The sequence below is a fragment of the Heterodontus francisci genome, chromosome 41 (assembly GCF_036365525.1).
Source record: "Heterodontus francisci isolate sHetFra1 chromosome 41, sHetFra1.hap1, whole genome shotgun sequence".
Taxonomy (NCBI): domain Eukaryota; kingdom Metazoa; phylum Chordata; class Chondrichthyes; order Heterodontiformes; family Heterodontidae; genus Heterodontus; species Heterodontus francisci.
The window spans coordinates 18,261,672-18,285,740 of record NC_090411.1 but is presented as its reverse complement, the minus strand read 5'-3'; the positions used below and the strand labels follow the sequence as shown (position 1 = coordinate 18,285,740).

The window sequence follows — 24,069 nt, the reverse complement described above, 5'->3', positions numbered from 1 at the left end:
GGCTGCCATGTTCAGAGATAGGTGGTGGCGAGCAACATTCCCTCCAAATATTTTCCCCACCGAGTGCGCGAGCGATTTCTTTAAGTGCACGGCCCTTTTAAATTTTTTTGGCGCAGCCACACACGCTTGGTAATTTAAAGAGGCCAATTAATGTGCAGCCGTGCAGCTTGGAGAGAACATTGCCAGCGAGTGAGTGAAGTCCTAGAAGCCATCTGAAAGGTGGAGTATTGGAGAACACAATGACGCAAGTAATTCTGTGGGAATTCTGTGCAGAATCAATTGCAGGGCAGCAAAAAAAAAAAATGGGGGCTAAATTGGAGATTACCACAAGATCCAAAAACGGCAGAGAAATGTACTTTGGCCCAGGAACATGAAACTCTAGCCAGGAACCAGACTAGCTGAAGCTGAAGAACCAGTAGAAGAGTCACAGGTTCAGCAGTGGCCAGGCTGGGGAAGTAAGCTGATCAAAAGTTACTTTAAAATTTAAACAACAAGGCAGCAGATCAGAGACAGCAGCTGGGTCTTAGTGTAACCCACTGCAGAAACATAGTCTTCATGTCCAGAGAAGTCCAGGAAATTGGAAGCCAAATTTGAGAAAAGATACAGTGCTCACTGAGGAAAAGAAAGAGCATATAATATAAAATAAAAACAAGAAATGCTGGAACCACTCAGCAGGTCTGGCAGCATCTGTGGAAAGAGAAGCAGAGTTAACGTTTCGGGTCAGTGACCCTTCTTCGGAACTGACAAATATTAGAAAAGTCACAGATTATAAGCAAGTGAGGTGGGGGTTGGGCAAGAGATAACAAAGGAGAAGGTGCAGATTGGACCAGGCCACATAGCTGACCAAAAGGTCACGGAGCAAAGGCAAACAATATGTTAATGGTGTGTTGAAAGACAAAGCATTAGTACAGATTAGGTGTGAATATACTGAATATTGAACAGCAGCAAGTGCAAACCTGAAGAAAAACCACCTGAAAAAAACAGTGGGTAAGCAAACTGAACAAACTAAGATGAAATGAAATAAATGCAAAAAAAATTGTAAAAAATGTAAAAAGGAATGTAAAAAAAAAGGAAGAAAAAATAACTAAAAATGAAAGTATAATGGGGGGCTGTCATGCTCTGAAATTATTGAACTCAATGTTCAGTCCGGCAGGCTGTAGTGTGCCTAATCGGTAGATGAGATGCTGTTCCTCGAGCTTGCGTTGATATTCACTGGAACACTGCAGCAATCCCAGGACAGAGATGTGTGCATGAGAGCAGGGGGGAGTGTTGAAATGGCAAGCAACCGGAAGCTCAGGATCCTGCTTGCGGACTGAGCGAAGATGTTCCGCAAAGCGGTCACCCAGTCTGCGCTTGGTCTCCCCAATGTAGAGGAGACCACACTGTGAGCAGCGAACACAGTATACTACATTGAAAGAAGTACAAGTAAATCGCTGCTTCACCTGAGTGTTTGGGGCCTGGGATAGTGAGGAGAGAGGAGGTAAATGGGCAGGTATTACACCTCCTGCGATTGCAGGGGAAGGTACCCTGGGACGGGGACGAGGTGGTGGGGGTAATGGACGAGTGGACCAGGGTGTCGCGGAGGGAACGATCCCTTCGGAATGCTGACAGGGGAAGGGAGGGGAAGATGCGACTGGTAGTGGCATCACGCTGGAGGTGGCGAAAATGGCGGAGGATGATCCTTTGGATATGGAGGCTGGTGGGATGAAAAGTGAGGACAAGGGGAACCCTGTCACGGTTCTGGGAGGGAGGGGAAGGAGTGAGGGTAGAGGTGCGGGGAATGGGTCGGACACGGTTGAGGGCCCTGTCAACCACAGTGGGGGGAAATCCTCGGTTGAGGAAAAAGGAGGTCATATCAGAAGCACCGTCATGGAAGGTAGCATCATCAGAGCAGATGCGTCGGAGACGGAGAAACTGGGAGAATGGAATGGAGTCCTTACAGGAGGTAGGGTGTGAAGAAGTGTAGTCGAGGTAGCTGTGGGAGTCGGTGGGCTTATAATGGATATTGGTAGACAACCTATCCCCAGAGATGGAGACAGAGAAGTCGAGGAAGGGAAGGGAAGTGTCAGAGATGGACCATGTAAAGGTGAGAGAAGGGTGGAAATTGGAAGCAAAGTTGATAAAGTTTTCTAGTTCGGGGCAGGAGCAGGAAACGGCACCGATACAGTCATCAATGTACCGGAAAAAGAGTTGGGGGAGGGGGCCTGAGTAGGACTGGAACAAAGAATGCTCGACATATCCCACAAAAAGACAGGCATAACTAGGACCCATGCGGGTACCCATAGCGACACCTTTTACTTGAAGGAAGTGCGTGGAGTTGAAGGAGAAGTTGTTCAATGTGAGAACAAGTTCAGCCAGGCGGAGGAGGGTGGTGGTGGATGGGGACTGGTTGGGCCTCTGTTCCAGGAAGAAGCGGAGAGCCCTCAAACCATCCTGGTGGGGGATGGAGGTGTAGAGCGATTGGACGTCCATAGTGAAGAGGAGGCGGTTGGGACCAGGAAACTGGAAATTGTCAAAATGACGTAGGGCGTCAGAAGAGTCACGGATCCGCAGAGCTGTTCTGTAGCTCTTCCCGCAAAGTCTAACTATGTCCCTCTTTCCACTTGAAGGAGAATGTTCTCTGACATTGGCTGAGGAGTCAGCTCTGGTGCTAGTGGGGCACCAGGGCAGCCGTGCAATCGCGGACCATGTGACTGGAGTGTCCGCACAAGACTGAGGAAACACTGTGTTCATATGACCTCTACTACATTTCTGGAGATCCACATCTCGCATGGTTGGCATGAGGAGACCTGAACAACCTAACCCACAAATGTGTGTGTTTTCTCATGCAGGTCGTCCTACGTCAGAGGTAAGTGCAGCCACTGGGACAGGGGGCCTGCCATCGATCTCCGAAGAACAGTCACAGGATGCACCGTCACATCATTCCCCTGCAACCTCAACTAGCGCAGATACTTTCACCTCAATAGGTATCCGCTTGGGCTTAGATTCAGGGTCACAAGCTGGTGAGAGCACCGCACACGTGCCTGAGCAGCTAATGGAGGCCTCCAACAGTCGGGAGATTGTGGGTGGCCAGGCCCATGCTGACCACGAGGCAGATGATGAGTGTCTGGTATCGACAGCACAGGGCACTCTGGAGTTGAAGAAATGGATAAGGGAACATCTGGCAGAGATGCCAGTGGCCACGCGCAGACAATGGAGGAATCCATCCATGCCAGAGTGCTGCCATGTCTCAGGCCTGTGAGCACATGGCTTCTTCCACCGAGAGGTTGGCGGCCCTCACAGAGAGTCAGATCCCATAGATGTGCGCAGACCTGCACACCATTGCTTTGGCCATGAGCTCAACACAGCATTGGCATGGTCTTCTCCAGGTTCTCGTACCCCTATGGTCAGCAGTGAAGTTCAAGTGAGCCTTGAAAGGGAGGAGGAGGCGGCTGACATCCACAGCTCTGGGCTCCCCTCAGGGTGCTCTGAGGGTGGACAGTGGCTCAACAGCACGGCCATCAGTGACCCGAGCTCCAGTAGCTGAAACAACCGAGGAGTCTCCTGCATCTGTGCAGGAACCACTCAGCCAACTGGGGCCTTCCAGGCCTCAGGCACCCAGAGGACACCGGCCAAAGCCATTCTAGGCCAAGGGACAGCCTGATCAGCAGCCTGCCTCTACCTCAGCTGCCAGCGCAGGGCTCACACTGTTTGGAAACGTACAAAAATGTATAAAAGAGCACCTAGACGCACTTGGGTATATTAATTGTAGCGTTTATATTGTTTTTTGCAATTGGTGTCAAAGAGTTCACATTCATTGTTGTAAAATTCTCATTTTTTCATAAGATGCAACTTTCACCTTTGCTCCCTCAACGAGCTGCCAGTGCACGCACAGGCCGCCTTTGGTAATTGTTTCAGATGTGCCAGAGCATGTGGTGAAGCTGGGCGCTAGGCATGGAAATGCGATAGAAAGGAGGCGAAGTGCGGAATACAGTGAGGCGAGTCTGTACCAAACTGACTTTGAGAGGCCATCATGGTGGCAGGAATCGCGAATGTATGAGACTGACTGTTGTCTGCCTTGCACGTCTCTCAATGACCCTGGCCTCAAGTGCAAGGGAATCAAGATCCAGTGCTGCCTGTTCAGTAGCCTCCTCCAGATCCTCTTTGTCGGATGGGACTGGCGATCAATCATGCCCTCTTCATGCAAGGCCTCCCCCCTCTGCTGTGCTAGATTGTGCACTGCACAGCAGACCACTATACACGAGGCCCTCGATGGGGCATCCTGCAGGGCTCCACCAGATCGATGGAGGCTCCGGAATACCACCTTCAGCAGCCCAATGGCCTGCTCAATGGTTGCTCGGGTGAACCCTTGGCAGGTATTGTACCTCTCCTCTGCTGCTGTACGAGGGTTCCTCACAGGCATCAATGGGTAGCCCTTGTCCCCGAGAATCCATCCATGAAAAGCTATGGCACCTGGAACCCCCTCCCTAACAACACTGTGGGTGTGTCTGCACCAGATAGACTGCGGCGGTTCACAAGGCAGCTCACACCACCTTCTCAAGGCCAATCAGGGATGGGGAACCAATGCTGGCCTTGCCAGCGATGCCCACATCCCATGAAACAAATTTTTAAAAAATTGCTGAAATACGTAGGCATTGTGGCTGCTTCTCGGGAAGCGGACACACACCTGTAGGAAATGCTTTCAGTGGTCGCAGAGCAGTTGAACGTTGATGAAATGGAAGTCCTTCCTGTGGATAAAGGCAAAGGGCTGCTCCGTGGGAGCCTCGACAGCCACGTGTGCAATCAATGACACCTAGGGGAATCCAGTGATGGCTCCAAAGCCGATTGCCCTCTCCGCCTGACTGTTAGGGTCGGTCTGGCACCGCACATTCGCCAGTGCTCTTAAACAGGGCACTGGTCACCTCCTTGATGTAGCAGTGGGCTGCAGCCTGGGGGTCACCGCACATGTCCCTGCAGCCAGATGCAAACATGTTGAGTTGATCTTCAGGGCCACGAGAATTGGGTTTCCACAGAAGCTCATGGGCCACAGCTCGTCCTGCAGCAGGGCGCACAAGTCGGTGGCTGCCTCCCTGGAGAGCCGCAGTCTTTGCTGACACTGCCGCTCAGACATTTCAAGGCAGCTGAGTCACGTTCAGTACACTCTCTGGTGCAGGTACGCCCTTCTTGGCGTGGCCCACCGCTGCTGCTCTCCTCTTGGAGCATCACGAGCAGGCACAAGTACATCCTGGCCCTCCCTTGCTCCATCTGAGCTGCTGCTGTGCAGCACGAGGTTCCACAAAGACCCATACCAACTGATCAGTACCCCTCCAGAATGTGGTCCATTCAGAGACGAACTTGCCTTGGGGCCTTCCCGTTGCTACTCCCCTCGGAATACGGGCTAATGCCCCTCAGTGCTACCCTTGCAGAGAGCTCGACACCAGATACTGTGCCCACCCAACCCTTGCACCAGAGAATGAACCCACCCATGCAGAGTGACTAGCACTGCAGGCCAACAAAGGCCTCCAACCACCACCCCCACAACCCACCCCCCCCACCCCGCTTCCCTTATCCACTGCCCCATGGCTGACTTCCTGCTGTCTCACAAAGGCCTTGCCTCAGTGCTGCCACCTTTAAACGGCTGGATATCAGAAGGCATGTGATCCCCATGCCCTGTTGACTAAATTTCAAAACAACCTCCATAAAATTGTGAATTCAATGCAAATGTATTGCAACGAGCTGTTCACCAATTTAAAGTACACTCCTGCCACGTCCTTGGAGCTTTCCCACCATTGACAAAATCCAGAACTGTCTTCATGACGTCAGGTTTCTGGGCTAGTCTGTCTCGATTTTTTGGCCCCCCACACGCCTTAACTCCCGCTCCTGCTGACCGGACAAAATCCGGCCCATTGCTTGCAGGTGGCGGGCATTAACTTGAGCACATATAAAGAGACACTTACTGAAAAGGTGGTGTGGTTGAGTTAGGAGGTATATGCTTGTAATTTTTAACTCTGTAAATAAATGTAAAATTGGTTCCAGTACCATCCTTTACTAATTGGCATTCCGGATTAGAACACCTAGGAGCCAGTGTAAATCAGGTCTTAATGTAACTTTTCTGCTTTCCAATGCTACCCCTCTAGAAAGGAACCCCAGGTCTTTATGTGCACTCACCTGCTGCTCCGCCCAGTGCCTTCCCAAGAGTAGAGTTTACAATATGAACCCGGTCCATGACTCCCAGCAGCTCATCTGTGCCCCTGTCCCAATCAGAGAGAAAAACAAAACCGCACTCAATTTAATTTATGATATTTTTAGTTTTGCAGAAATATCAGAAATTCTGGTCCATATATTTTTTTTTTTAAACGGGGCAGCAGTGGAGAGAGGGAAGAAACAGTCTTTGTCACAATTCACAGGCTGGAAACAGAATCTGTGCTCAGAGGCCAGGAATGTTCATACAGGTGATTAGAAGAGTTTCTTGTTGGGTCACCCAGGGTCACCATTGAGCAGTCAGGTCAGGTGCAGAGTAAAGCTCCCTCTTCTCTGTCCCAACAACGAACCAGAGATCTAACCTCAGAGCACCAACTGTGACTGCCCCCCATGACAAATTTCCTTTGCCCCCACCATCCTGTGCCAGTAACAGAGCCAACATGTGGCATCTGGTACCACCCACTGACTTTTGCCACTGATGGAGGAGGGGCAGGAGGGGGGGGCAACTAAACCTTCCACGTTGTTGGGGAACTTATTCCAACTCATTTAATAGTCTACGACCTCAAAACCTAGCAGTCAGGCAGGAAAACAAATGTAGCACAAGGTGGCTTATTTCATGGGCACAAACCTCTACCATCCCCCTCCCCACCACCCCATTAATCCTCTCGTGTGGGCACACCTAGTAGTGTGGCTCCCTACCGTCCATTGGGTCCTATGAACCCGGTGGCGTGACATTCATCAATGAAGACCAGAGCATTGTATTTTTCGGACAGGTCACAAATCTCCTTCAGTGGCGCCACGTCACCATCCATGGAGAAAACACCATCTGTTACAATCAGACGGATCCTGTGTTTCTGAAAGAGAATTCCATAGAATTTACAGTACATTCGGCCTAACTGGTCTATACTGGCGTTTATGTCCACATGAGCCTCCACTCACCCCTCTTCATTTCACCCTATCAACATATCTTTCTATTCCTTTCTCCCCTAAAACGCAGCCATGCTATTTGCCTCAACTACTTCATATGGTCGTGATTTTCTACATTACAACAGTAAAATACTTCATTGGCTGTAAAGCACTGTGGGATGTTCTGAGGTCGCGGAGGTGCTATACGGATGCAATTCCCTATTGGATTTATTAGCGACTATCTTATATTTATGGCCCCTAGTTTTGGTCTCCCTGACAAGTGAACACATCTTTTCTGCGTCCACCCTATCAAACCCTTATATAATCTTAAAGATTGGTCACACCCCACCCACCCCCCCGCCTATTCATTTATAGAGAACAGTGCCCCATCCTGTTCAGTCTTTCCTGATGGTTATAATCTCCCAGTTCAGGTACCATCCTTGTAAAGCTTTTTTGCAACTTCCCCAGTGCCTCTATATTCTTTTTATAATGTGGAGACTAGAACTATGCAGAGAGGAGATGGATTGGTACAGCAGTAGAGGCCAAGTCTGGAGCCAAGGGTGAAGACTGGATAAAGCAGGACAACAGTTCTGCACAGAGAATGAAACAGCAACAACCCTGCTTTTCTTAAAGGCGATTTAAAAGCCTGGCTGGGCAGCCTGGAATACACTCTCCCCCATTAATAATATATCACTGCATTGAACGCAGGGAGAAAATAGTGAAAAACAGAGAATTCAAATTCAAGCAGGGAAAGGTGAACCTTCATTATCATAGAATCATACAGCACAGAGGGAGGCCATTCATCCCATCATGCCTGTGCTTGCTCTTTGAAAGATCTATCCAATTAGTCCCACTCCCCTGCTCTTTCCCCAAAGCCCTGCAATTTTTTTACTTTTCAAGTATTTACCCTTTTGAAAGTTACTATTGAATCTGCTTCCACCACCGTTTCAGGCAGCGCACTCCAGATCATCACAACTCACCTTCCTCTGGTTCTTTCACAAATTATCTCAAGTCTGTTTCCCTGTTTCCTCAGGTTATCGATCCTCCTGCCAGTGGAAAATTTTCTCCCCATTTATTCTAACCCCTCATGATTTTGAATCCCTCTATTAAATCTCCCCTTAACCTTCTCTGCTCGAAGGAGAACTATCCCAGCCTCTCTAGATAACAGAAGCCCCATATCTCTGGTACCATTCCAGTCTGTACTCTCTCCAAGGCCTTGACATTCTTCCTAAAGTGTGGTGCCCAGAACTAGACACAATACTCCAGCCGATTAATAAAGGTTCTGCTTAACCTCCATACTTTTGTATTCTATACCTCTATTTATAAAGGCAAGGATCCTATTTTTAAAAATCCTCATCCTGCCACTTCCAAAGTTTTGTATACGTGAACTCCCACGTCTCTCTATTCCTGAAGTTCCTTTAAAATTGTACCATTTAGTTCCTAATGCCATTAGAGTCATAGAGTTATACAGCACAGAAACAGGCCCTTCGGCCCATCGTGTCTGTACCGGCCATCAAGCACCCGTCTAGTCTAATCCCACTTTCCAGCACTAGGCCCGTAGCCTTGTATGCTATGGCATTTCAAATGCTCATCTAAATACTTCTTAAATGTTGTGAGTGTTCCTGCCTCTACCACCCCTTCAGGCAGTGTGTTCCAGATTCCAAACACCCTCTGACTGAAATTTTTTTTCCTCAAATCCCCTCTCTAAGCCTCCTGCCCCTTACCTTAAATCTATGCCCCCTGGTTATTGACACCTCCGCTAAGGGAAAAAGTTTCTTCCTATCTATCCTATCAATGCCCCTCATAATGTTGTATACCTTAATCAGGTCCCCCCTCAGCCTTCTCTGCTCTAAGGAAAACAACCCTAGCCTATCCAGTCTCTCTTCATAGCTGAAATGCTGCAGCCCAGGCAACATCCTAGTGAATCTCCTCTGCAGCCTCTCCAGTGCAATCACATCCTTCCTATAGCATGGTGCCCAAAACGGTACACAGTACTCCTAACTAGCAGCCTAACTAGCGTTTTATACAGCTCCATCATAACCTCTTGGCTCTTATATTCTGTGCCTAGGCTAATAAAGGCAAGTATCCCATATGCCTTCCAAACCACCTTATCTAACTGTGCTGCTGCCTTAGTGATCCATGGACAAGTAGACCAAGGTCCCTGTGACCCTCTGTACTTCCTAGAAACCTACCATCCATTGTATATTTCCTTGTCTTATTAGTCCTCCCAAAATGCATCACCTTACACTTAGCAGGATTAAATTCCATTTGCCACTGCTCTGCCCATCTATCTCGTCCTGTAATCTAAGGCTTTCCTCCTCACTATTTACACCAACAATTTTCATGTCATCTGTGAACTTACTGATCATACCTCCTATATTCATGTCTAAATCATTAATGTACACTACAAACAGCAAGGGTCCCAGCACTGATCCCTGTGGTACACCACTGGTCACAGGCTTCCAATCGCAAAAACTCTCATCCATCACCCTCTGCCTCCTGCCACTAAGCCAATTTTGGATCCACTTTGCCAAATTGCCCTGGATCCCATGGGCTCTTATCTTCTTAACCAATCTCCCATGCAGGACCTTATCAAAAGCTCATTATATTTGAGAAGGCTTTATAAAAATCTCCATGGCCAAAAATAAACTCTTGCAATGAAAAGCAGATGAAGAGCCATAGGGAAGACTCCAAGGGTGAGGTGATAAAGCAAATCAGAAAACCAATGGTTACAGGGTGTTCAGTTATGGAATGAAGGGAAGGAGGAGGCAGGAAAGGGCTCCACAGGGGGGAAACAGACAGATTACATTAAAGGGATCCAACCATCAATGGGTGAGCGTTTTAGTAATATTATCAATGATTGTTAGCTACAGCGCGGGTATCTAAACGAGTGCAGTTAAATGTACCTGGGCTTCCTTCAGCTTGGCCTCCAGGTCACTGAGGTCCAGGTGTTTGTAGCGGTACTTGTTGGCCTTGCACAGCCGCACACCATCGATGATCGATGCATGGTTGAGTTCATCCGAGAGAATGGCATCTTCAGGGGTTAACAGGACCTGGAAAAGGCAACGGATGGGATACTAGACGGCTGGCTGGAATTGTAGACCTTGATCGTTCTGTAAGAACAGGCTGCTGTCTCAGCTTCGATGTCGCGGTCAGGAGGTTGCTCACAGCCCTGACACATTGCACTACAAAGTGGTGGGTGTAAATCCGACTGCCCACCTGCTGACTTCCATCGGGAGGCAACGCCAAAAAGCAGCCCATCCTTATGGGGAGGAGATGCCAGGATAGTCAGCGGGCAATGCCCTTATTCACTGAGCCCTGCCCATGTCCATTGCTGAGATTTAACATCTTATCAATGCGAGGAGATTACACACTGTAACTACAGGACTACATAACGGGGTGGCACAGTGGCGCAGTGGTTAGCACCGCAGCTTCACAGCTCCAGGGACCCGGGTTCAATTCTGGGTACTGCCTGTGTGGAGTTTGCAAGTTCTCCATGTGACTGCTTGGGTTTTCGCCGGGTGCTCCGGTTTCCTCCCACCGCCAAAGACTTGCAGGTGATAGGTAAATTGGCCATTGTAAATTGCCCCTAGTGTAGGTAGGTGGTAGGGAATATGGGATTACTGTAGGGTTAGTATAAATGGGGGGTTCTTGGTCGGCACAGACTCGGTGGGCCGAAGGGCCTGTTTCATTGCTGTATCTCTAAATAAAAAAAATAAATAAATAACTGGGGAAAACCACTCTCAATTGGAAAAGATCTCACTACCTTTCAGACATGTTCTCACCAATGTGACAGTTTGTGGCAAGGCGGCCGAACTTCACAGTTAAATGGATTTCAGATTAAAAAGTGGCTCAGTGGGTATATGACCTTTGGTTTAGGAAAAGTAGCAGGAGCCCTGAATAATTTTAGGACACATTTTTCCCACACCCCCTGTAAGTCATTCTGTTTTAAGTATTTAATCTAATTCCCTTTTGAAAGTTACTACTGAATCTGCTTCCACCACCCTTTCAGGCAGCGCATTCCAGATCATAACTCACTGCATCAAACAAACTCTCGTCGCATCCCCCTCCTCACCTCAAAACCTCTCATAATTTTGAACCTCTCTGACGTTCAATGCAATGATTAAAATTGTAATGATGTGGCAAAATGCTCCCTGCCTCTGACCGGTTGTTTTAAAGTACAGTCATAGAGTCATTCATGGCACAGAATGAGGCCATTCGCCCCATCAAGTCCACGTCAGCTCTCTATGGAACTGTTCAGTCAGTTCCACTCCCCCGCTCGATCCCCGAAGCCCTGCAAGCCTATTTCCACAAGTGACCATCCAACTTCCTCTTGAAGTCATTGATTGTCTCCACTTCCACCACACTTGTGGGCAGCGAGTTCCAGCTCATTACCATTTGCTGCGTGAAAAAGTTCTTCCTTATATTCCCCCTGCATCTCTTGCCCAAAACCTTCAATTTGTCTTCCCTAGTCTTTGTACTTTAGTTAACGGGAACAGTTTTTCCTGGTCTAACTTGTCTAAGCCTGCCATAATCTTGCACACCTCTATTAAATCACCCCTTAATCTCCTTTTTTCTAAAGAAGAACAATCCCAGTTTTTCCAACCTAACCTTGTAAATCATTCTGGTAAATCTCCCATGCACCCTCAAATCCTTCATAAAGTATGGTGACCAGAACTGGACGCAATAATCCAGTTGAGGCAAAACCAGAACTTTATAAAAGGTTTAGCATTAATTTCCCTGCCTTTGTACTCAATGCCTCTATTTATGAAGCCCAAGATCCCACATGCTTTACTAACCACTCTCGCAATATGTGCTGCCACCTTCAAAGATGGATGTACATGCATCCCCAGATCCCTCTGTTCCTGCACACTCTTTAGAGCTGTGCCATTAAGTATATATGGCCTCTCCCTATTCCTTCTGCCAAATGCATCACCTCAGATTTGTCTGTATTAAATTCCATCTGCCACTTGGTTCCATCCTGCTAGCCTATCTATGTCCTGTTGCAGGTGGTTCTTATCATCCTCACTGTTTGCCACACATCCAAGTTTGGTATCATTGGCAAATTTGAGATTCGACTCTGTATTCCAAGATCCAAGTCATTTATATATAGTAAAAAAAAAGCAATAGGAGACAATGATGGACTGAGAGGTCCATCTCCACACCTGGCTGTGTGCTAGTATCATTTGGGCAATTACACAGCCCCTTGAAGAATACTCCGATGTCAGGAATGAAAAAGAACACTGAGCGGCTACGGCGTTTCATTAAACGGTCATATTTCATGAAAAATGCTTAAGCCTTTAGCTCCAGCCACCAGACGGTTGGCTGCATGAGGCCTTTGCTGGGTCTGCTTGACACTCACCTCACTCAGTGGCAGGAAGGAGGGGTCAGAGGGCATCTGTTTCCAGCGAGACTGCAGGAAACCGCATCACGCGGGAACGAGCCATTGCACTGAGAAGGGGGAGGGGAATGAACTTCACCTCTCAGTCTGCCTGATATGGTTCAATCAGGAGGCAATGATGGAATCACCACATGGCTGCTTTAGATGAGATGACAGGAGAGTATGCAGGGAAAATAGGTCAACTATGTTCTGCTGGACACACAGATACATCTTGTCTATCTGTTGACATGCTTGGTACACATGCAGACCCATCAGATCTCCCTCATTCTAGCTCAGAATTGTGGCCATGCAAATTCCCTGATTAAAAGTAAATCCAGCTCCAGGTAGTAACATGGATCAACAATCGGTCTCACTTTGTGATCACAAATCTCAGGCTTTTGACAGTTCCAGGACATAAAGTGCACATGGAACCAATAAGAAGTAGCAAGCTCTCCCCATGACAGGTATTTTATATCATCAGGTGTAGGGGTAAAAGCTCAAGATACACAGAGGGCATATGACCCACCTCAAAAATCCCAGCATTGGCATCAAAACAGCTGGCATAGAGAATGGCGTCCTCTCTCTGGTGGAACTTTGCGATCTTGGCCTCCAGGTTCTTGTGCAGATTCTAGGGATACAAACAGAAAAAGGCTGGATCAGACTCAACCTCTCTCAGCAACACTGTAAACATCACTTTCAATCTTCCATCCCTGAAAACACAAAATATTTCCCAAACCAGCCAGCAACAATTTCTTCCCACTTGTGGGCAGAATCACTGCTGAGTTGTGTTTAAAAGCCACACCAATTCACATCTCCTGCTGAGAATGGGGGACAAGTAGGAAGTGGGAGGTTGGATGGGGAGGGTGAGAATGGGGGTTATATAGGAAGTGGGAGGTTGGATGGGGAGGGTGAGAATGGGGGTTATGTAGGAAGTGGGAGGTTGGATGGGGAGGGTGAGAATGGGGGTTATGTAGGAAGTGGGAGGTTGGATGGGGAGGGTGAGAATGGGGGTTATGTAGGAAGTGGGAGGTTGGATGGGGAGGGAGAGAATGGGGGTTATGTAGGAAGTGGGAGGTTGGATGGGGAGGGTGAGAATGGGGGACATGTAGGAAGTGGGAGGTTGGATGGGGAGGGTGAGAATGGGGGACAAGTAGGAAGTGGGAGGTTGGATGGGGAGGGTGAGAATGGGGGACATGTAGGAAGTGGGAGGTTGGATGGGGAGGGTGAGAATGGGGGACATGTAGGAAGTGGGAGGTTGGATGGGGAGGGAGAGAATGGGGGTTATGTAGGAAGTGGGAGGTTGGATGGGGAGGGTGAGAATGGGGGACATGTAGGAAGTGGGAGGTTGGATGGGGAGGGTGAGAATGGGGGACATGTAGGAAGTGGGAGGTTGGATGGGGAGGGTGAGAATGGGGGACATGTAGGAAGTGGGAGGTTGGATGGGGAGGGTGAGAATGGGGGACAAGTAGGAAGTGGGAGGTTGGATGGGGAGGGTGAGAATGGGGGACAAGTAGGAAGTGGGAGGTTGGATGGGGAGGGTGAGAATGGGGGACATGTAGGAAGTGGGAGGTTGGATGGGGAGGGTGAGAATGGGGGACATGTAGGAAGTGGGAGGTTGGATGGGGAGGGTGAGAATGGGGGACAAGTAGGAAGTGGGAGGTTGGATGGGGAGGGTGAGAATGGGGGACAAGTAGGAAGTGGGAGGTTGGATGGGGAGGGTGAGAATGGGGGACAAGTAGGAAGTGGGAGGTTGGATGGGGAGGGTGAGAATGGGGGACATGTAGGAAGTGGGAGGTTGGATGGGGAGGGTGAGAATGGGGGACAAGTAGGAAGTGGGAGGTTGGATGGGGAGGGAGAGAATGGGGGTTATGTAGGAAGTGGGAGGTTGGATGGGGAGGGAGAGAATGGGGGACAAGTAGGAAGTGGGAGGTTGGATGGGGAGGGAGAGAATGGGGGTTATGTAGGAAGTGGGAGGTTGGATGGGGAGGGTGAGAATGGGGGACAAGTAGGAAGTGGGAGGTTGGATGGGGAGGGTGAGAATGGGGGACAAGTAGGAAGTGGGAGGTTGGATGGGGAGGGTGAGAATGGGGGACAAGTAGGAAGTGGGAGGTTGGATGGGGAGGGTGAGAATGGGGGACAAGTAGGAAGTGGGAGGTTGGATGGGGAGGGAGAGAATGGGGGTTATGTAGGAAGTGGGAGGTTGGATGGGGAGGGTGAGAATGGGGGATATGTAGGAAGTGGGAGGTTGGATGGGGAGGGTTGATGAGATATATCTGAAGAGAGATGCAACAGATCTGGTGATTCCTACATTTGATTCCAGAAGCTGGTTTAGTGCCCAGGAACCACTTCGTGTCTCTCAGCTCAGTATTAGGGGAAAGTGGAGTGAGGGCTCTGGATTGGGTCAATTATGAAATCAGAGCGGAGGAGTCATGCCTAATGACCTTTGTCTTATATACCCTTGTGGACTGACCTGTGTGCCACAAATGAAACGGACAGAGCTCAGCCCCGCTCCGTACTGATCCAGGGCTTCGATTCCCGACTGTATCACTGCAGGGTGACTCGAAAGGCCGAGGTAGTTGTTCGCACAGAAGTTCAGAATTGCTACAGGGGGAGAGAAATTGCATCAGTGGTTAATGGTAAATGGCAAAGTGAGAGAGAGAGAGAGCACGATGGCAGAGCACGATGACAGATCACTCCCTGGGGCCCCAGCACTGATATCAGAACCGTTCAAACCACAGACAGACCTCACCAAGTAGCAACTGAGTGAAAATGCTGAAGCTTTGCTAACAACACAACCAGTCACCCGCTAGCCAATGTCCCCATTAACTATCCACTAATCACGGCCACCACAAGCCACCCCCGCCCAAAAGACACTCCTGAGACAGCCCCTCTTAATTCAGTGGGTCAGTGATCTGATCCAGTTCAGTACAGACCCATTAAGACCAAGGAGCTCTCAGTTTCTCTGCTCGATTAGCTAATTTCACACAGCATTATCAATATTGGGAAAGAACCAGGATTGCTGCTCCTCATCACTATGCAAATGACGCCAATTGGAAGATGCATATGTTTAGCAGGGAGACTGTGGCTGTGATGCCCTACAGAATTAAATAGCTTGCTGATAATTATTAGGCTTGTGCAGGTAGAATGGTCAATTTTAGAGCCATAGAGTACAAATGCAGCGAGGCTATGCTGAAGCTTTATAAAGCTCTGGTTAGACCACAATTCTGCTCACCACACTTCAGGGAGGATGAGAGGGTGCAGAGGGGATTTACCAGAATGGTTCCAGCACAATGGTTCCAGGAATGGGGGATTTAGCTACAGGTTAGATTGGAAAAGCTGGGCAAAGGAGATTGAGCGGAGATTTGAAAGAGGTGTACAAGATTATGGCAGGTTTAGAAAAGTTAGACGGGAAAACTGTTCTCATTAGCTGATGGTACAAGGACTAGGGATCACAGATTGAAGGTTTTGGGCAAGAGATGCAGGGGGAATGTGAGGAAGAGCTTTTTTATGCAGCGAGTGGTAACGACCTGGAACTCACTGCCCAGAAGGGTGGTGGAAGAGGAGACAATCAATGACTTCAAAAGGAAATTGGATGGGCACGCGAAGGAAATAAGCTTGCAAGGCTACGGGATCAAGTGGGGGAGTGGGACTGACTGGTTTGGTCCACAGAGTTCCAGCATGGACTTGATAGGCTGAATGGCCTCCTTCTATGCCATAAATGACTGTGACATGAGAGCAGACACATGTGCAACAGGATCTCAGCGATAGTGAGCACCTTCAGGAGCAAAAGGAGGTGCAACAGTTCATTAATCCAGATATTTTGACAAACTAGATTAACAGTGGAAAACTACAGGAATAAACTATGATAAACTGGCCATTCAGAAAGTGAGCAGCTCACAGGGTTCAGCTCCGGACCTTCAGTGCTACAGTACCGGGCCCCGTACTGACTGTCACCGTGCTACAGTACCTGGCCCCGTACTGACTGTCACCGTGCTACAGTACCTGGCCCCGTACTGACTGTCACCGTGCGACAGTACCGGGCCCCGTACTGACTGTCACCGTGCGACAGTACCGGGCCCCGTACTGACTGTCACCGTGCGACAGTACCGGGCCCCGTACTGACTGTCACCGTGCGACAGTACCGGGCCCCGTACTGACTGTCAACGTGCGACAGTACCGGGCCCCGTACTGACTGTCAACCTGCGACAGTACCGGGCCCCGTACTGACTGTCAACGTGCCAGAGAACCGGGCCCCGTACTGACTGTCCCCGTGCTGTATAGGCCCCGTACTGACTGTCACCGTGCTGTACCGGGCCCAGTACTGACTGTCCCCGTGCTGTACCGGGCCCAGTACTGACTGTCCCCGTGCTGTTCCGGGCCCTGTACTGACTGTCCCCGTGCTGTACCGGGCCCAGTACTGACTGTCCCCGTGCTGTTCCGGGCCCTGTACTGACTGTCCCCGTGCTGTACCGGGCCCTGTACTGACTGTCCCCGTGCTGTACCGGGCCCTGTACTGACTGTCCCCGTGTTGTACCGGGCCCTGTACTGACTGTCCCCGTGCTGTACCGGGCCCTGTACTGACTGTCCCCGTGCTGTACAGGGCCCTGTACTGACAGTCACCGTGCTGTACCGGGCCCTGTACTGACAGTCACCGTGCTGTACCGGGCCCTGTACTGACTGTCCCCGTGTTGTACCGGGCCCCGTACTGACTGTCCCCGTGCTGTACCGGGCTCTGTACTGACTGTCCCCGTGCTGTACCGGGCTCTGTACTGACTGTCCCCGTGCTGTACCGGGCTCTGTATTGACTGTCCCCGTGCCGTACCGGGCCCTGTACTGACTGTCACCGTGCTGTACCGGGCCCTGGACTGACAGTCACCGTGCCGTACCGGGCCCCGTACTGACTGTCACCGTGCCACAGAACCGGGCCCCGTACTGACTGTCACCGTGCTGTATCAGGCCCCGTACTGACTGTCCCCGTGCCACAGAACCAGGCACCGTACTGACTGTCCCCGTGCTGTACCGGGCCCCGTACTGACTGTCACCGTGCTGTATCAGGCCCCGTACTGACTGTCCCCGTGCCACAGAACCAGGCACCGTACTGACTGTCCCCGTGCTGTACCGGGCCCCGTACTGACTGTCACCGTGCTGTACCGGGCCCCGTACTGACTGTCACCGTGCTGTACCGGGCCCCCGTACTGACTGTCACCGTGCTGTACCGGGCCCCCGTACTGACTGTCACCGTGCTGTACCGGGCCCCCGTACTGACTGTCACCGTGCTGTACCGGGCCCCCGTACTGACTGTCACCGTGCTGTACCGGGCCCCCGTACTGACTGTCCCCGTGCTGTACCGGGCCCCTGTACTGACTGTCACCGTGCTGTACCGGGCCCCTGTACTGACTGTCACCGTGCTGTACCGGGCCCCGTACTGACTGTCACCGTGCTGTACCGGGCCCCGTACTGACTGTCCCCGTGTTGTACCGGGCCCTGTACTGACTGTCACCGTGCTGTACCGGGCCCCTGTACTGACTGTCACCGTGCTGTACCGGGCCCCGTACTGACTGTCACCGTGCTGTACCGGGCCCTGTACTGACAGTCACCGTGCTGTACCGGGCCCTGTACTGACAGTCACCGTGCTGTACCGGGCCCTGTACTGACTGTCACCGTGCTGTACCGGGCCCCGTACTGACTGTCACCGTGCTGTACCGGGCCCCGTACTGACTGTCACCGTGCTGTACCGGGCCCCTGTACTGACTGTCACCGTGCTGTACCGGGCCCCTGTACTGACTGTCACCGTGCTGTACCGGGCCCCGTACTGACTGTCACCGTGCTGTACCGGGCCCCGTACTGACTGTCACCGTGCTGTACCGGGCCCCTGTACTGACTGTCCCCCCTGCTCACCGCCCTACCCCCAGCCCCATGTTCTCCCGGGATCTCGCACCCCCACCCCGGGGTCCTCCTTCTCCCCCACCCCGGGGTCCTCCTTCTCCCCCCCCCCCGGGGTCCTCCTTCTCCCCCACCCCGGGGTCCTCCTTCTCCCCCACCCCGGGGTGCCCCAGCGCCGGTCCTACCTCCAGTGCTACCCTGGACATTGATATGCGCTCCCTGTTTGGAGGTGATGATCCGTTCGCTTTTCCAGGTGCCCGCCCCCCGGATGCTGTCCAGCTCAGCCTCCAGCACCGTGTTGAGTTGGGCCAGGGCGCTCCGGGCCCGGCTCAGGTTCCGGTGAACCGCCACCCACACACTCCGGGACAACATGATCACGCTCGAGCGCAGGCCGAAGGGGCGGGGCGAGTGACATCACCTGGGGGGCGGGGCGAGTGACATCATCGAGGACGCTGCCATCCCTGACCAATCATTAGCTGGAGGGGCGTTGGATAGCACATGACACTATTCTACCAATCAAAGCGCAGGGGCGACCTTTTTAAAGAGACAGTCCCTGCCACAAGCTCCACTGAAAACCCCTGGAGGACCTTACACTGTGGTCTTTCCCCATTGAGCCTTTGCTGCGGCTGCCCCAACCTTTAGTGCGTCCCTCAGCACGTAGTCCTGGAATGTGCCAGTCTGCAACATTCGGTCGTGAACAACTCTTTGCGCTGGGAGACCAGCAAGTTTCGGGCAGACCAAAGGGCGTCTTTCACCAAATTGATAGTCCTCTAGCAGCAGTCGCTTCCGGGAGATTTACTCGTCTCGAAGGACTTGACGGCCTTTGTCAGCTCGTCCAGAGTTAGCGGCTTGTCCAGTCTCTCTTTCATGCTGTCATCTAAGACCTCTGTGATAGATGACAGGAAGTACTGGGAGGCTCTGCTGTCTGTGGGCTTCGCGTCATACAGCCCAGCATAAAAGGATTTACTGATCCTTAGTATGTCGAACTGCGAAGACGTTACCGAGCCATCCTCTTCCTTCAGGCTGCTGATCACAGAGCTCTGTGTGTGTACCTTTTGGAAGAAGAAACGCGAGAATGTCTCATCCCACTCAAGGGAGCGGACTCTGGACCAGAAGATGATCTTGGAGGCCTCCATGGCAAAGAGCGAGGCCTGTTGGCTCTTCACCTCTTGGAGATCGCCCTTGACCTCAACCCCCATCGACTGCAGCCGGACCAGATTCTGCATACTTTTCTGGAGTCGTGACATTTCCCTCTGTCTCTCTCTCGCCCTTTGAACACCTTTGAGGATAAAGAACCTTTTGATGTTCTCCTTGATCGCTTACCACCAGTGCACCGGAGACTCAATGAGGGGTTTCATGGTTCTCCTACCTTTGTAATCCCTTTTGAGTTCCTCAATGTTCTCTGGGGTCAGCAGTTTTACATTCAGCTTCCATGTCCCCCTGCCAACCTGCTGGTCATCCTGTAAGTGACAGTCAGCCAGTAAGAGGCAGTGGTCGGAGAAGAACACCGACTTGTCGTCGGTGGATCTGACCGTGACATCATGGGACACAAACAGGAAGTCAATCCTGGAACGGGCAGACCCGTCTGGTCTTGACCAGGTGTATCTACGCTGTGCTCCGTCTGCAGGTTTGTTGAAGATCAATGATGCAGTTGAAGTCACTGCCTAGAATGACCAGCCTGGATGTCACAAGCAGCAGTGGTAGCTGCTGGAGGATGGTCAGCCGCTCACTGTATTGAACCGGGTCGTACATGTTGATCAACCGGAGCGGAGCATTGTTGTACATTACATCTGCTACGAGGAGCCATCCACCCACAACCTCCTTAACTTCGGAGATGGTGAAGTTGCCTCCCCGCAGCAGAATACCCAGGCCAGGGGAACAGGAATCATTTCCCACTGACTAGATCGATGGCCCGTGGGACTACCAGCACGACCATTGCCTTTAAGTGCTGAGGTGCGGTAACCCACACTCCTGCAGAAACAGTAGGTCAGCTTTGACCTTGACCGTCTACAGCTGGATGAATCATGGGTCCTCCGAAGGGCAAGTGCCAAAAATGAGGCCCCCATGGGGCCTGCCTCGGGTTGCCAACTCTAGCTGGCCACATTCCTGGAGATTTTAATCACAAAACCGCCCACCTCCAATCACCAATTCCCGGTCAAACGGCCTTCTTTTCCCCCCCATCGCCAATAACTTTATGAACAAGAAATGTTCGAAGATAATGGAAAACTTTGAACGGCCCTCTGATTTTTCTCCTGGGTGTTGCACCCTGCGGTGCCCAGGAGATTAGTCGCAAAGACTCCAGGTTAAGCCTGGAGGGTTGGCAATGCTCCGCCTGCTGCAGGCTCCTCGCCACATTCCGGGGTTAGGGAATTCTGTACGAAAGTCGGAGCAAAGAAAACCAGCCAACAGAGGTTGAGATATTCAGAGCCACTCCCTGTGACTCCAGCACAGCTCAGAAGGCCTGGGCAGATTCTCCTGGAAAGTAATCAATCTCCTGTTCAGATTGGGTGTCACTAGGAGAAAGAAAGAAGAATCAGCTCATTCATTACTTATTGAAGAGATGTTGGTAAAGTTACACAACTACTGTTACTTACTGTGTTGTCCATTATTACTGTTTACCTTTTACTTTTAATAAACACGTTGTATAGGTTATCGCCTAAACCACAGTCTGATGGTCTCAATTTCTGATATCTTGACCAGGCAAGAGCTGATTACATCAAGTAAGTAATTGCAGTAACAAGGGTTTCTGTTCAACAACAAGTTGCATTTATATAGTGCCTTTAACAGAACGAAACAACCCAAAACTTCACTGGAGTGATTATCAAATAAAATTTGACACCGAACACGTAGGCCGATGTTAGGACAGGTGAATTCAGTCAAAGCGGTAAGTTTTAAGAAGCATAAAGGAGGATAAAGAGGTGGAAAGGAATTCCCGAATTTAGGGCCCACCAGACAGCTGAAGTCTCTCCTGAGGCAACTGATCTCGACCAGGGGAGCAATGTGGATCCTACAACTGGTTTCATTGCTCCCGGGACTATGGCCACGAAATGCCAACCAGTTTGCTGTTCCTGGGTGCTATTCTGCGATTCCTGCTGGAATGTGCACTGCGGGTGAGGACAAAACCAGGCTCGTCTCTGACGAGAATCTTTGTTGAAAAGCATTCACTGTCTTGGTTCATAGGAAGCATGGCTGCTGGAGAGTTGCTTGGACTTGAGAGGCTGTGGAATAATTCTATGTTATAGGATAAGTTATAGGATGACGCAGCACAGAAGGAGGATATTCGGTCCATCGTGCCTATACTAGCACTTTGAAAGAACGATCCAATTCATCTTACTCCCCTGCTCTTTTCCCAACAGTCCTACAATTTTTTTCTCTTTAAATATTTAGCGAATGAATTTTTGAAAGTTATTATTGAATCTGCTTCCTACACCCTTTCAGGCAGGTGCATTCTAATTATAAGTCCCTGCGTAAAAATGCTTTTCCTCACCTCTCCCTTTGTTGCCACTGGCCGGGCTCATTCCCCAATACCAGGTCCAGAATGGCCCCATCCCTAGTTGGACTATCTACATACTGTTTCAAGAAGCCCTCCTGGATGCTCCTCACAAATTCTGCCCCATCCAAGCCCCTAGCACTAAGTGAGTCCCAGTCAATATTGGGGAAGTTAAAATCACCCACCACCATAACCCTGTTACCTTTACATCTTTCCAAAATCTGTCTACCTATCTGCTCCTCTACCTTCTGCTGGCTGTTGGGAGGCCTGAAGTAAACCCCCAACATCGTGACTGCACCCTTCCTATTCCTGAGCTCCACCCATATTGCCTCGCTGCATGACCCCTCTGAGGTGTCCTCCTGCAGTACAGCTGTGATATTCTCCTTAACTAGTAATGCAACTCCCCCACCCCTTTTACATCCCCCTCTATCCCGCCTGAAGCTTCTAAAGCCTGGAACATTTAGCTGCCAATCCTGTCCTTCCCTCAACCAAGTCTCTGTAATAGCAACAACATCATATTTCCAAGTACTAATCCAAGCTCTAAGTTCATCTGCCTTACCTGTTATACTTCTCGCATTGAAACAAATGCACTTCAGACCACCAGTCCCGCTGTGCTCAGCAACATCTCCCTGCCTGCTCTTCCTCTTAGTCCTACTGGCCTTATTTACTATGTTCTCCTCAATTATTTCACTAGCTGTCCTACTGCTCTGGTTCCTACCCCCTGCCACACTAGTTTAAACCCTCCCGAGTGACGCTAGCAAACCTTGCAGCCAGGATATTAGTGCCCTTCCAGTTTAGATGCAACCCGTCCTTCTTGTACAGGTCCCATCTGTCCCTGAAGAGAGCCCAATGGTCCAGATATCTGAAACCCTCCCTTCTACACCAGCTACTCAGCCATGTGTTTAGCTGCACTATCTTCCTATTTCTAGCCTCACTGGCAAGTGGCACAGGGAGTAATCCCGAGATTACAACCCTAGAGGTCCTGTTTTTTAACTTACTACCTAACTCCCTAAACTCCCCCTGCAGGACCTCATCACTCTTCCTGCCTATGTCATTGGTACCGATGTGTACCACAACCTCTGGCTGTTCACCCTCCCCCTTCAGAATGCCCCCTGTCCGTTCAGAGGCATCCTTGACCCTGGCACCAGGGAGGCAACATACCATCCTGGAGTCTCTTTCACGTCCACAGAAGCGCCTATCTGTGCCCCTGACTATAGAGTCCCCTGTAACTATTGCTCTTCTGCGCTTTGTCCCTCCCTGCCGAACAACAGTGCCAGCTGTGGTGCCACTGCTCTGGCTGCTGTTGTTTTCCCCTGATAGGCCATCCCCCCCAACAGTATCCAAAACGGTATACTTGTTAGAGAGGGGGATAGCCACAGGGGATTCCTGCACTGACTGCCTGTCCCTTCTAGCGGTCACCCATCTTTCTGCCTGCACCTTGGGTGTAACCACTTCTCTAAAACTCCTGTCTATGACGCTTTCTGCCACCTGCATGCTCCTAAGTGCATCCAGTTGCCGCTCCAACCGATCCATGCGGTCTGTGAGGAGCTGCAACTGGGTACACTTCCTGCAGATGTAGTCGCCCGGAATGCTGGAAGTGTCACGGACCTCCCACATCTCACAGTTGAAGCACTTCACTCCTCTAACTGTCATTTCTAGCACTAATTAGTTAATTAATATAAAATTGTTGTTAGAGAGGCTCTGGCTGTGACCAGGTGGATAAGACTGGATTCACCGAGGGCAGTGGAGAAAGCTGGACAATAGCGGAGAGATATTGGAGGGGGAGGATATGGTCGACAGTGTCAAAGTTTGCTGAGAGGCTGGAGAGGATGAGGAATGATAATGCACTACAGTCATAGACACGAACACAGTCAGAGTCACAGACACAGTCAATGTTATTTATGACCATTTCAGGACTGCGGAAGGAGCAGGATCCTGATTGGAGGGGTTCAAACATGGAGTTGCAGGAGAGATGGGCGTGGATGAGGGAGGTGACCAAACAAGCAAGGACCTCAGAGAGGAAAGGAAGTTGATGATGGAGTGGTAGTTACCGAGGACAGTAAGGTTGAGGGTGAGTTTCTTGAGGAGATGGGTGATCAGAGAAATTTTGAAATGAAGGGTGAGAGCCTCTGAAGGAAACCATTTCCAATATTGGCTAAAACGGGGCATGAAAAGGAAGTTAGATGCTCAAGGGTTTAATGAGAATGGGGGTCAAGGGAGCAGGTAAATA

General features: G+C 50.5%; 1 protein-coding gene across 1 annotated transcript in view; it reads right to left on the bottom strand.

The window, feature by feature from the left end:
• The window catches only part of gcat (glycine C-acetyltransferase), a 31,912-nt gene extending 13,144 nt beyond the window's left edge, over positions 1 to 18,768 (bottom strand). Inside the window, exons 1-6 of the mRNA XM_068019401.1 lie at positions 18,535 to 18,768; positions 14,937 to 15,067; positions 12,993 to 13,094; positions 9,993 to 10,139; positions 6,880 to 7,034; positions 6,148 to 6,230 (exon numbers count right to left, since the gene is read on the bottom strand). Of these exons, the coding sequence (XP_067875502.1) occupies positions 6,148 to 6,230; positions 6,880 to 7,034; positions 9,993 to 10,139; positions 12,993 to 13,094; positions 14,937 to 15,067; positions 18,535 to 18,721 (805 nt within the window). The 5' untranslated portion in view covers positions 18,722 to 18,768. The remainder of the gene's footprint in view (positions 1 to 6,147; positions 6,231 to 6,879; positions 7,035 to 9,992; positions 10,140 to 12,992; positions 13,095 to 14,936; positions 15,068 to 18,534) is intronic.
• Between the last annotated feature and the right edge of the window lie 5,301 nt (positions 18,769 to 24,069).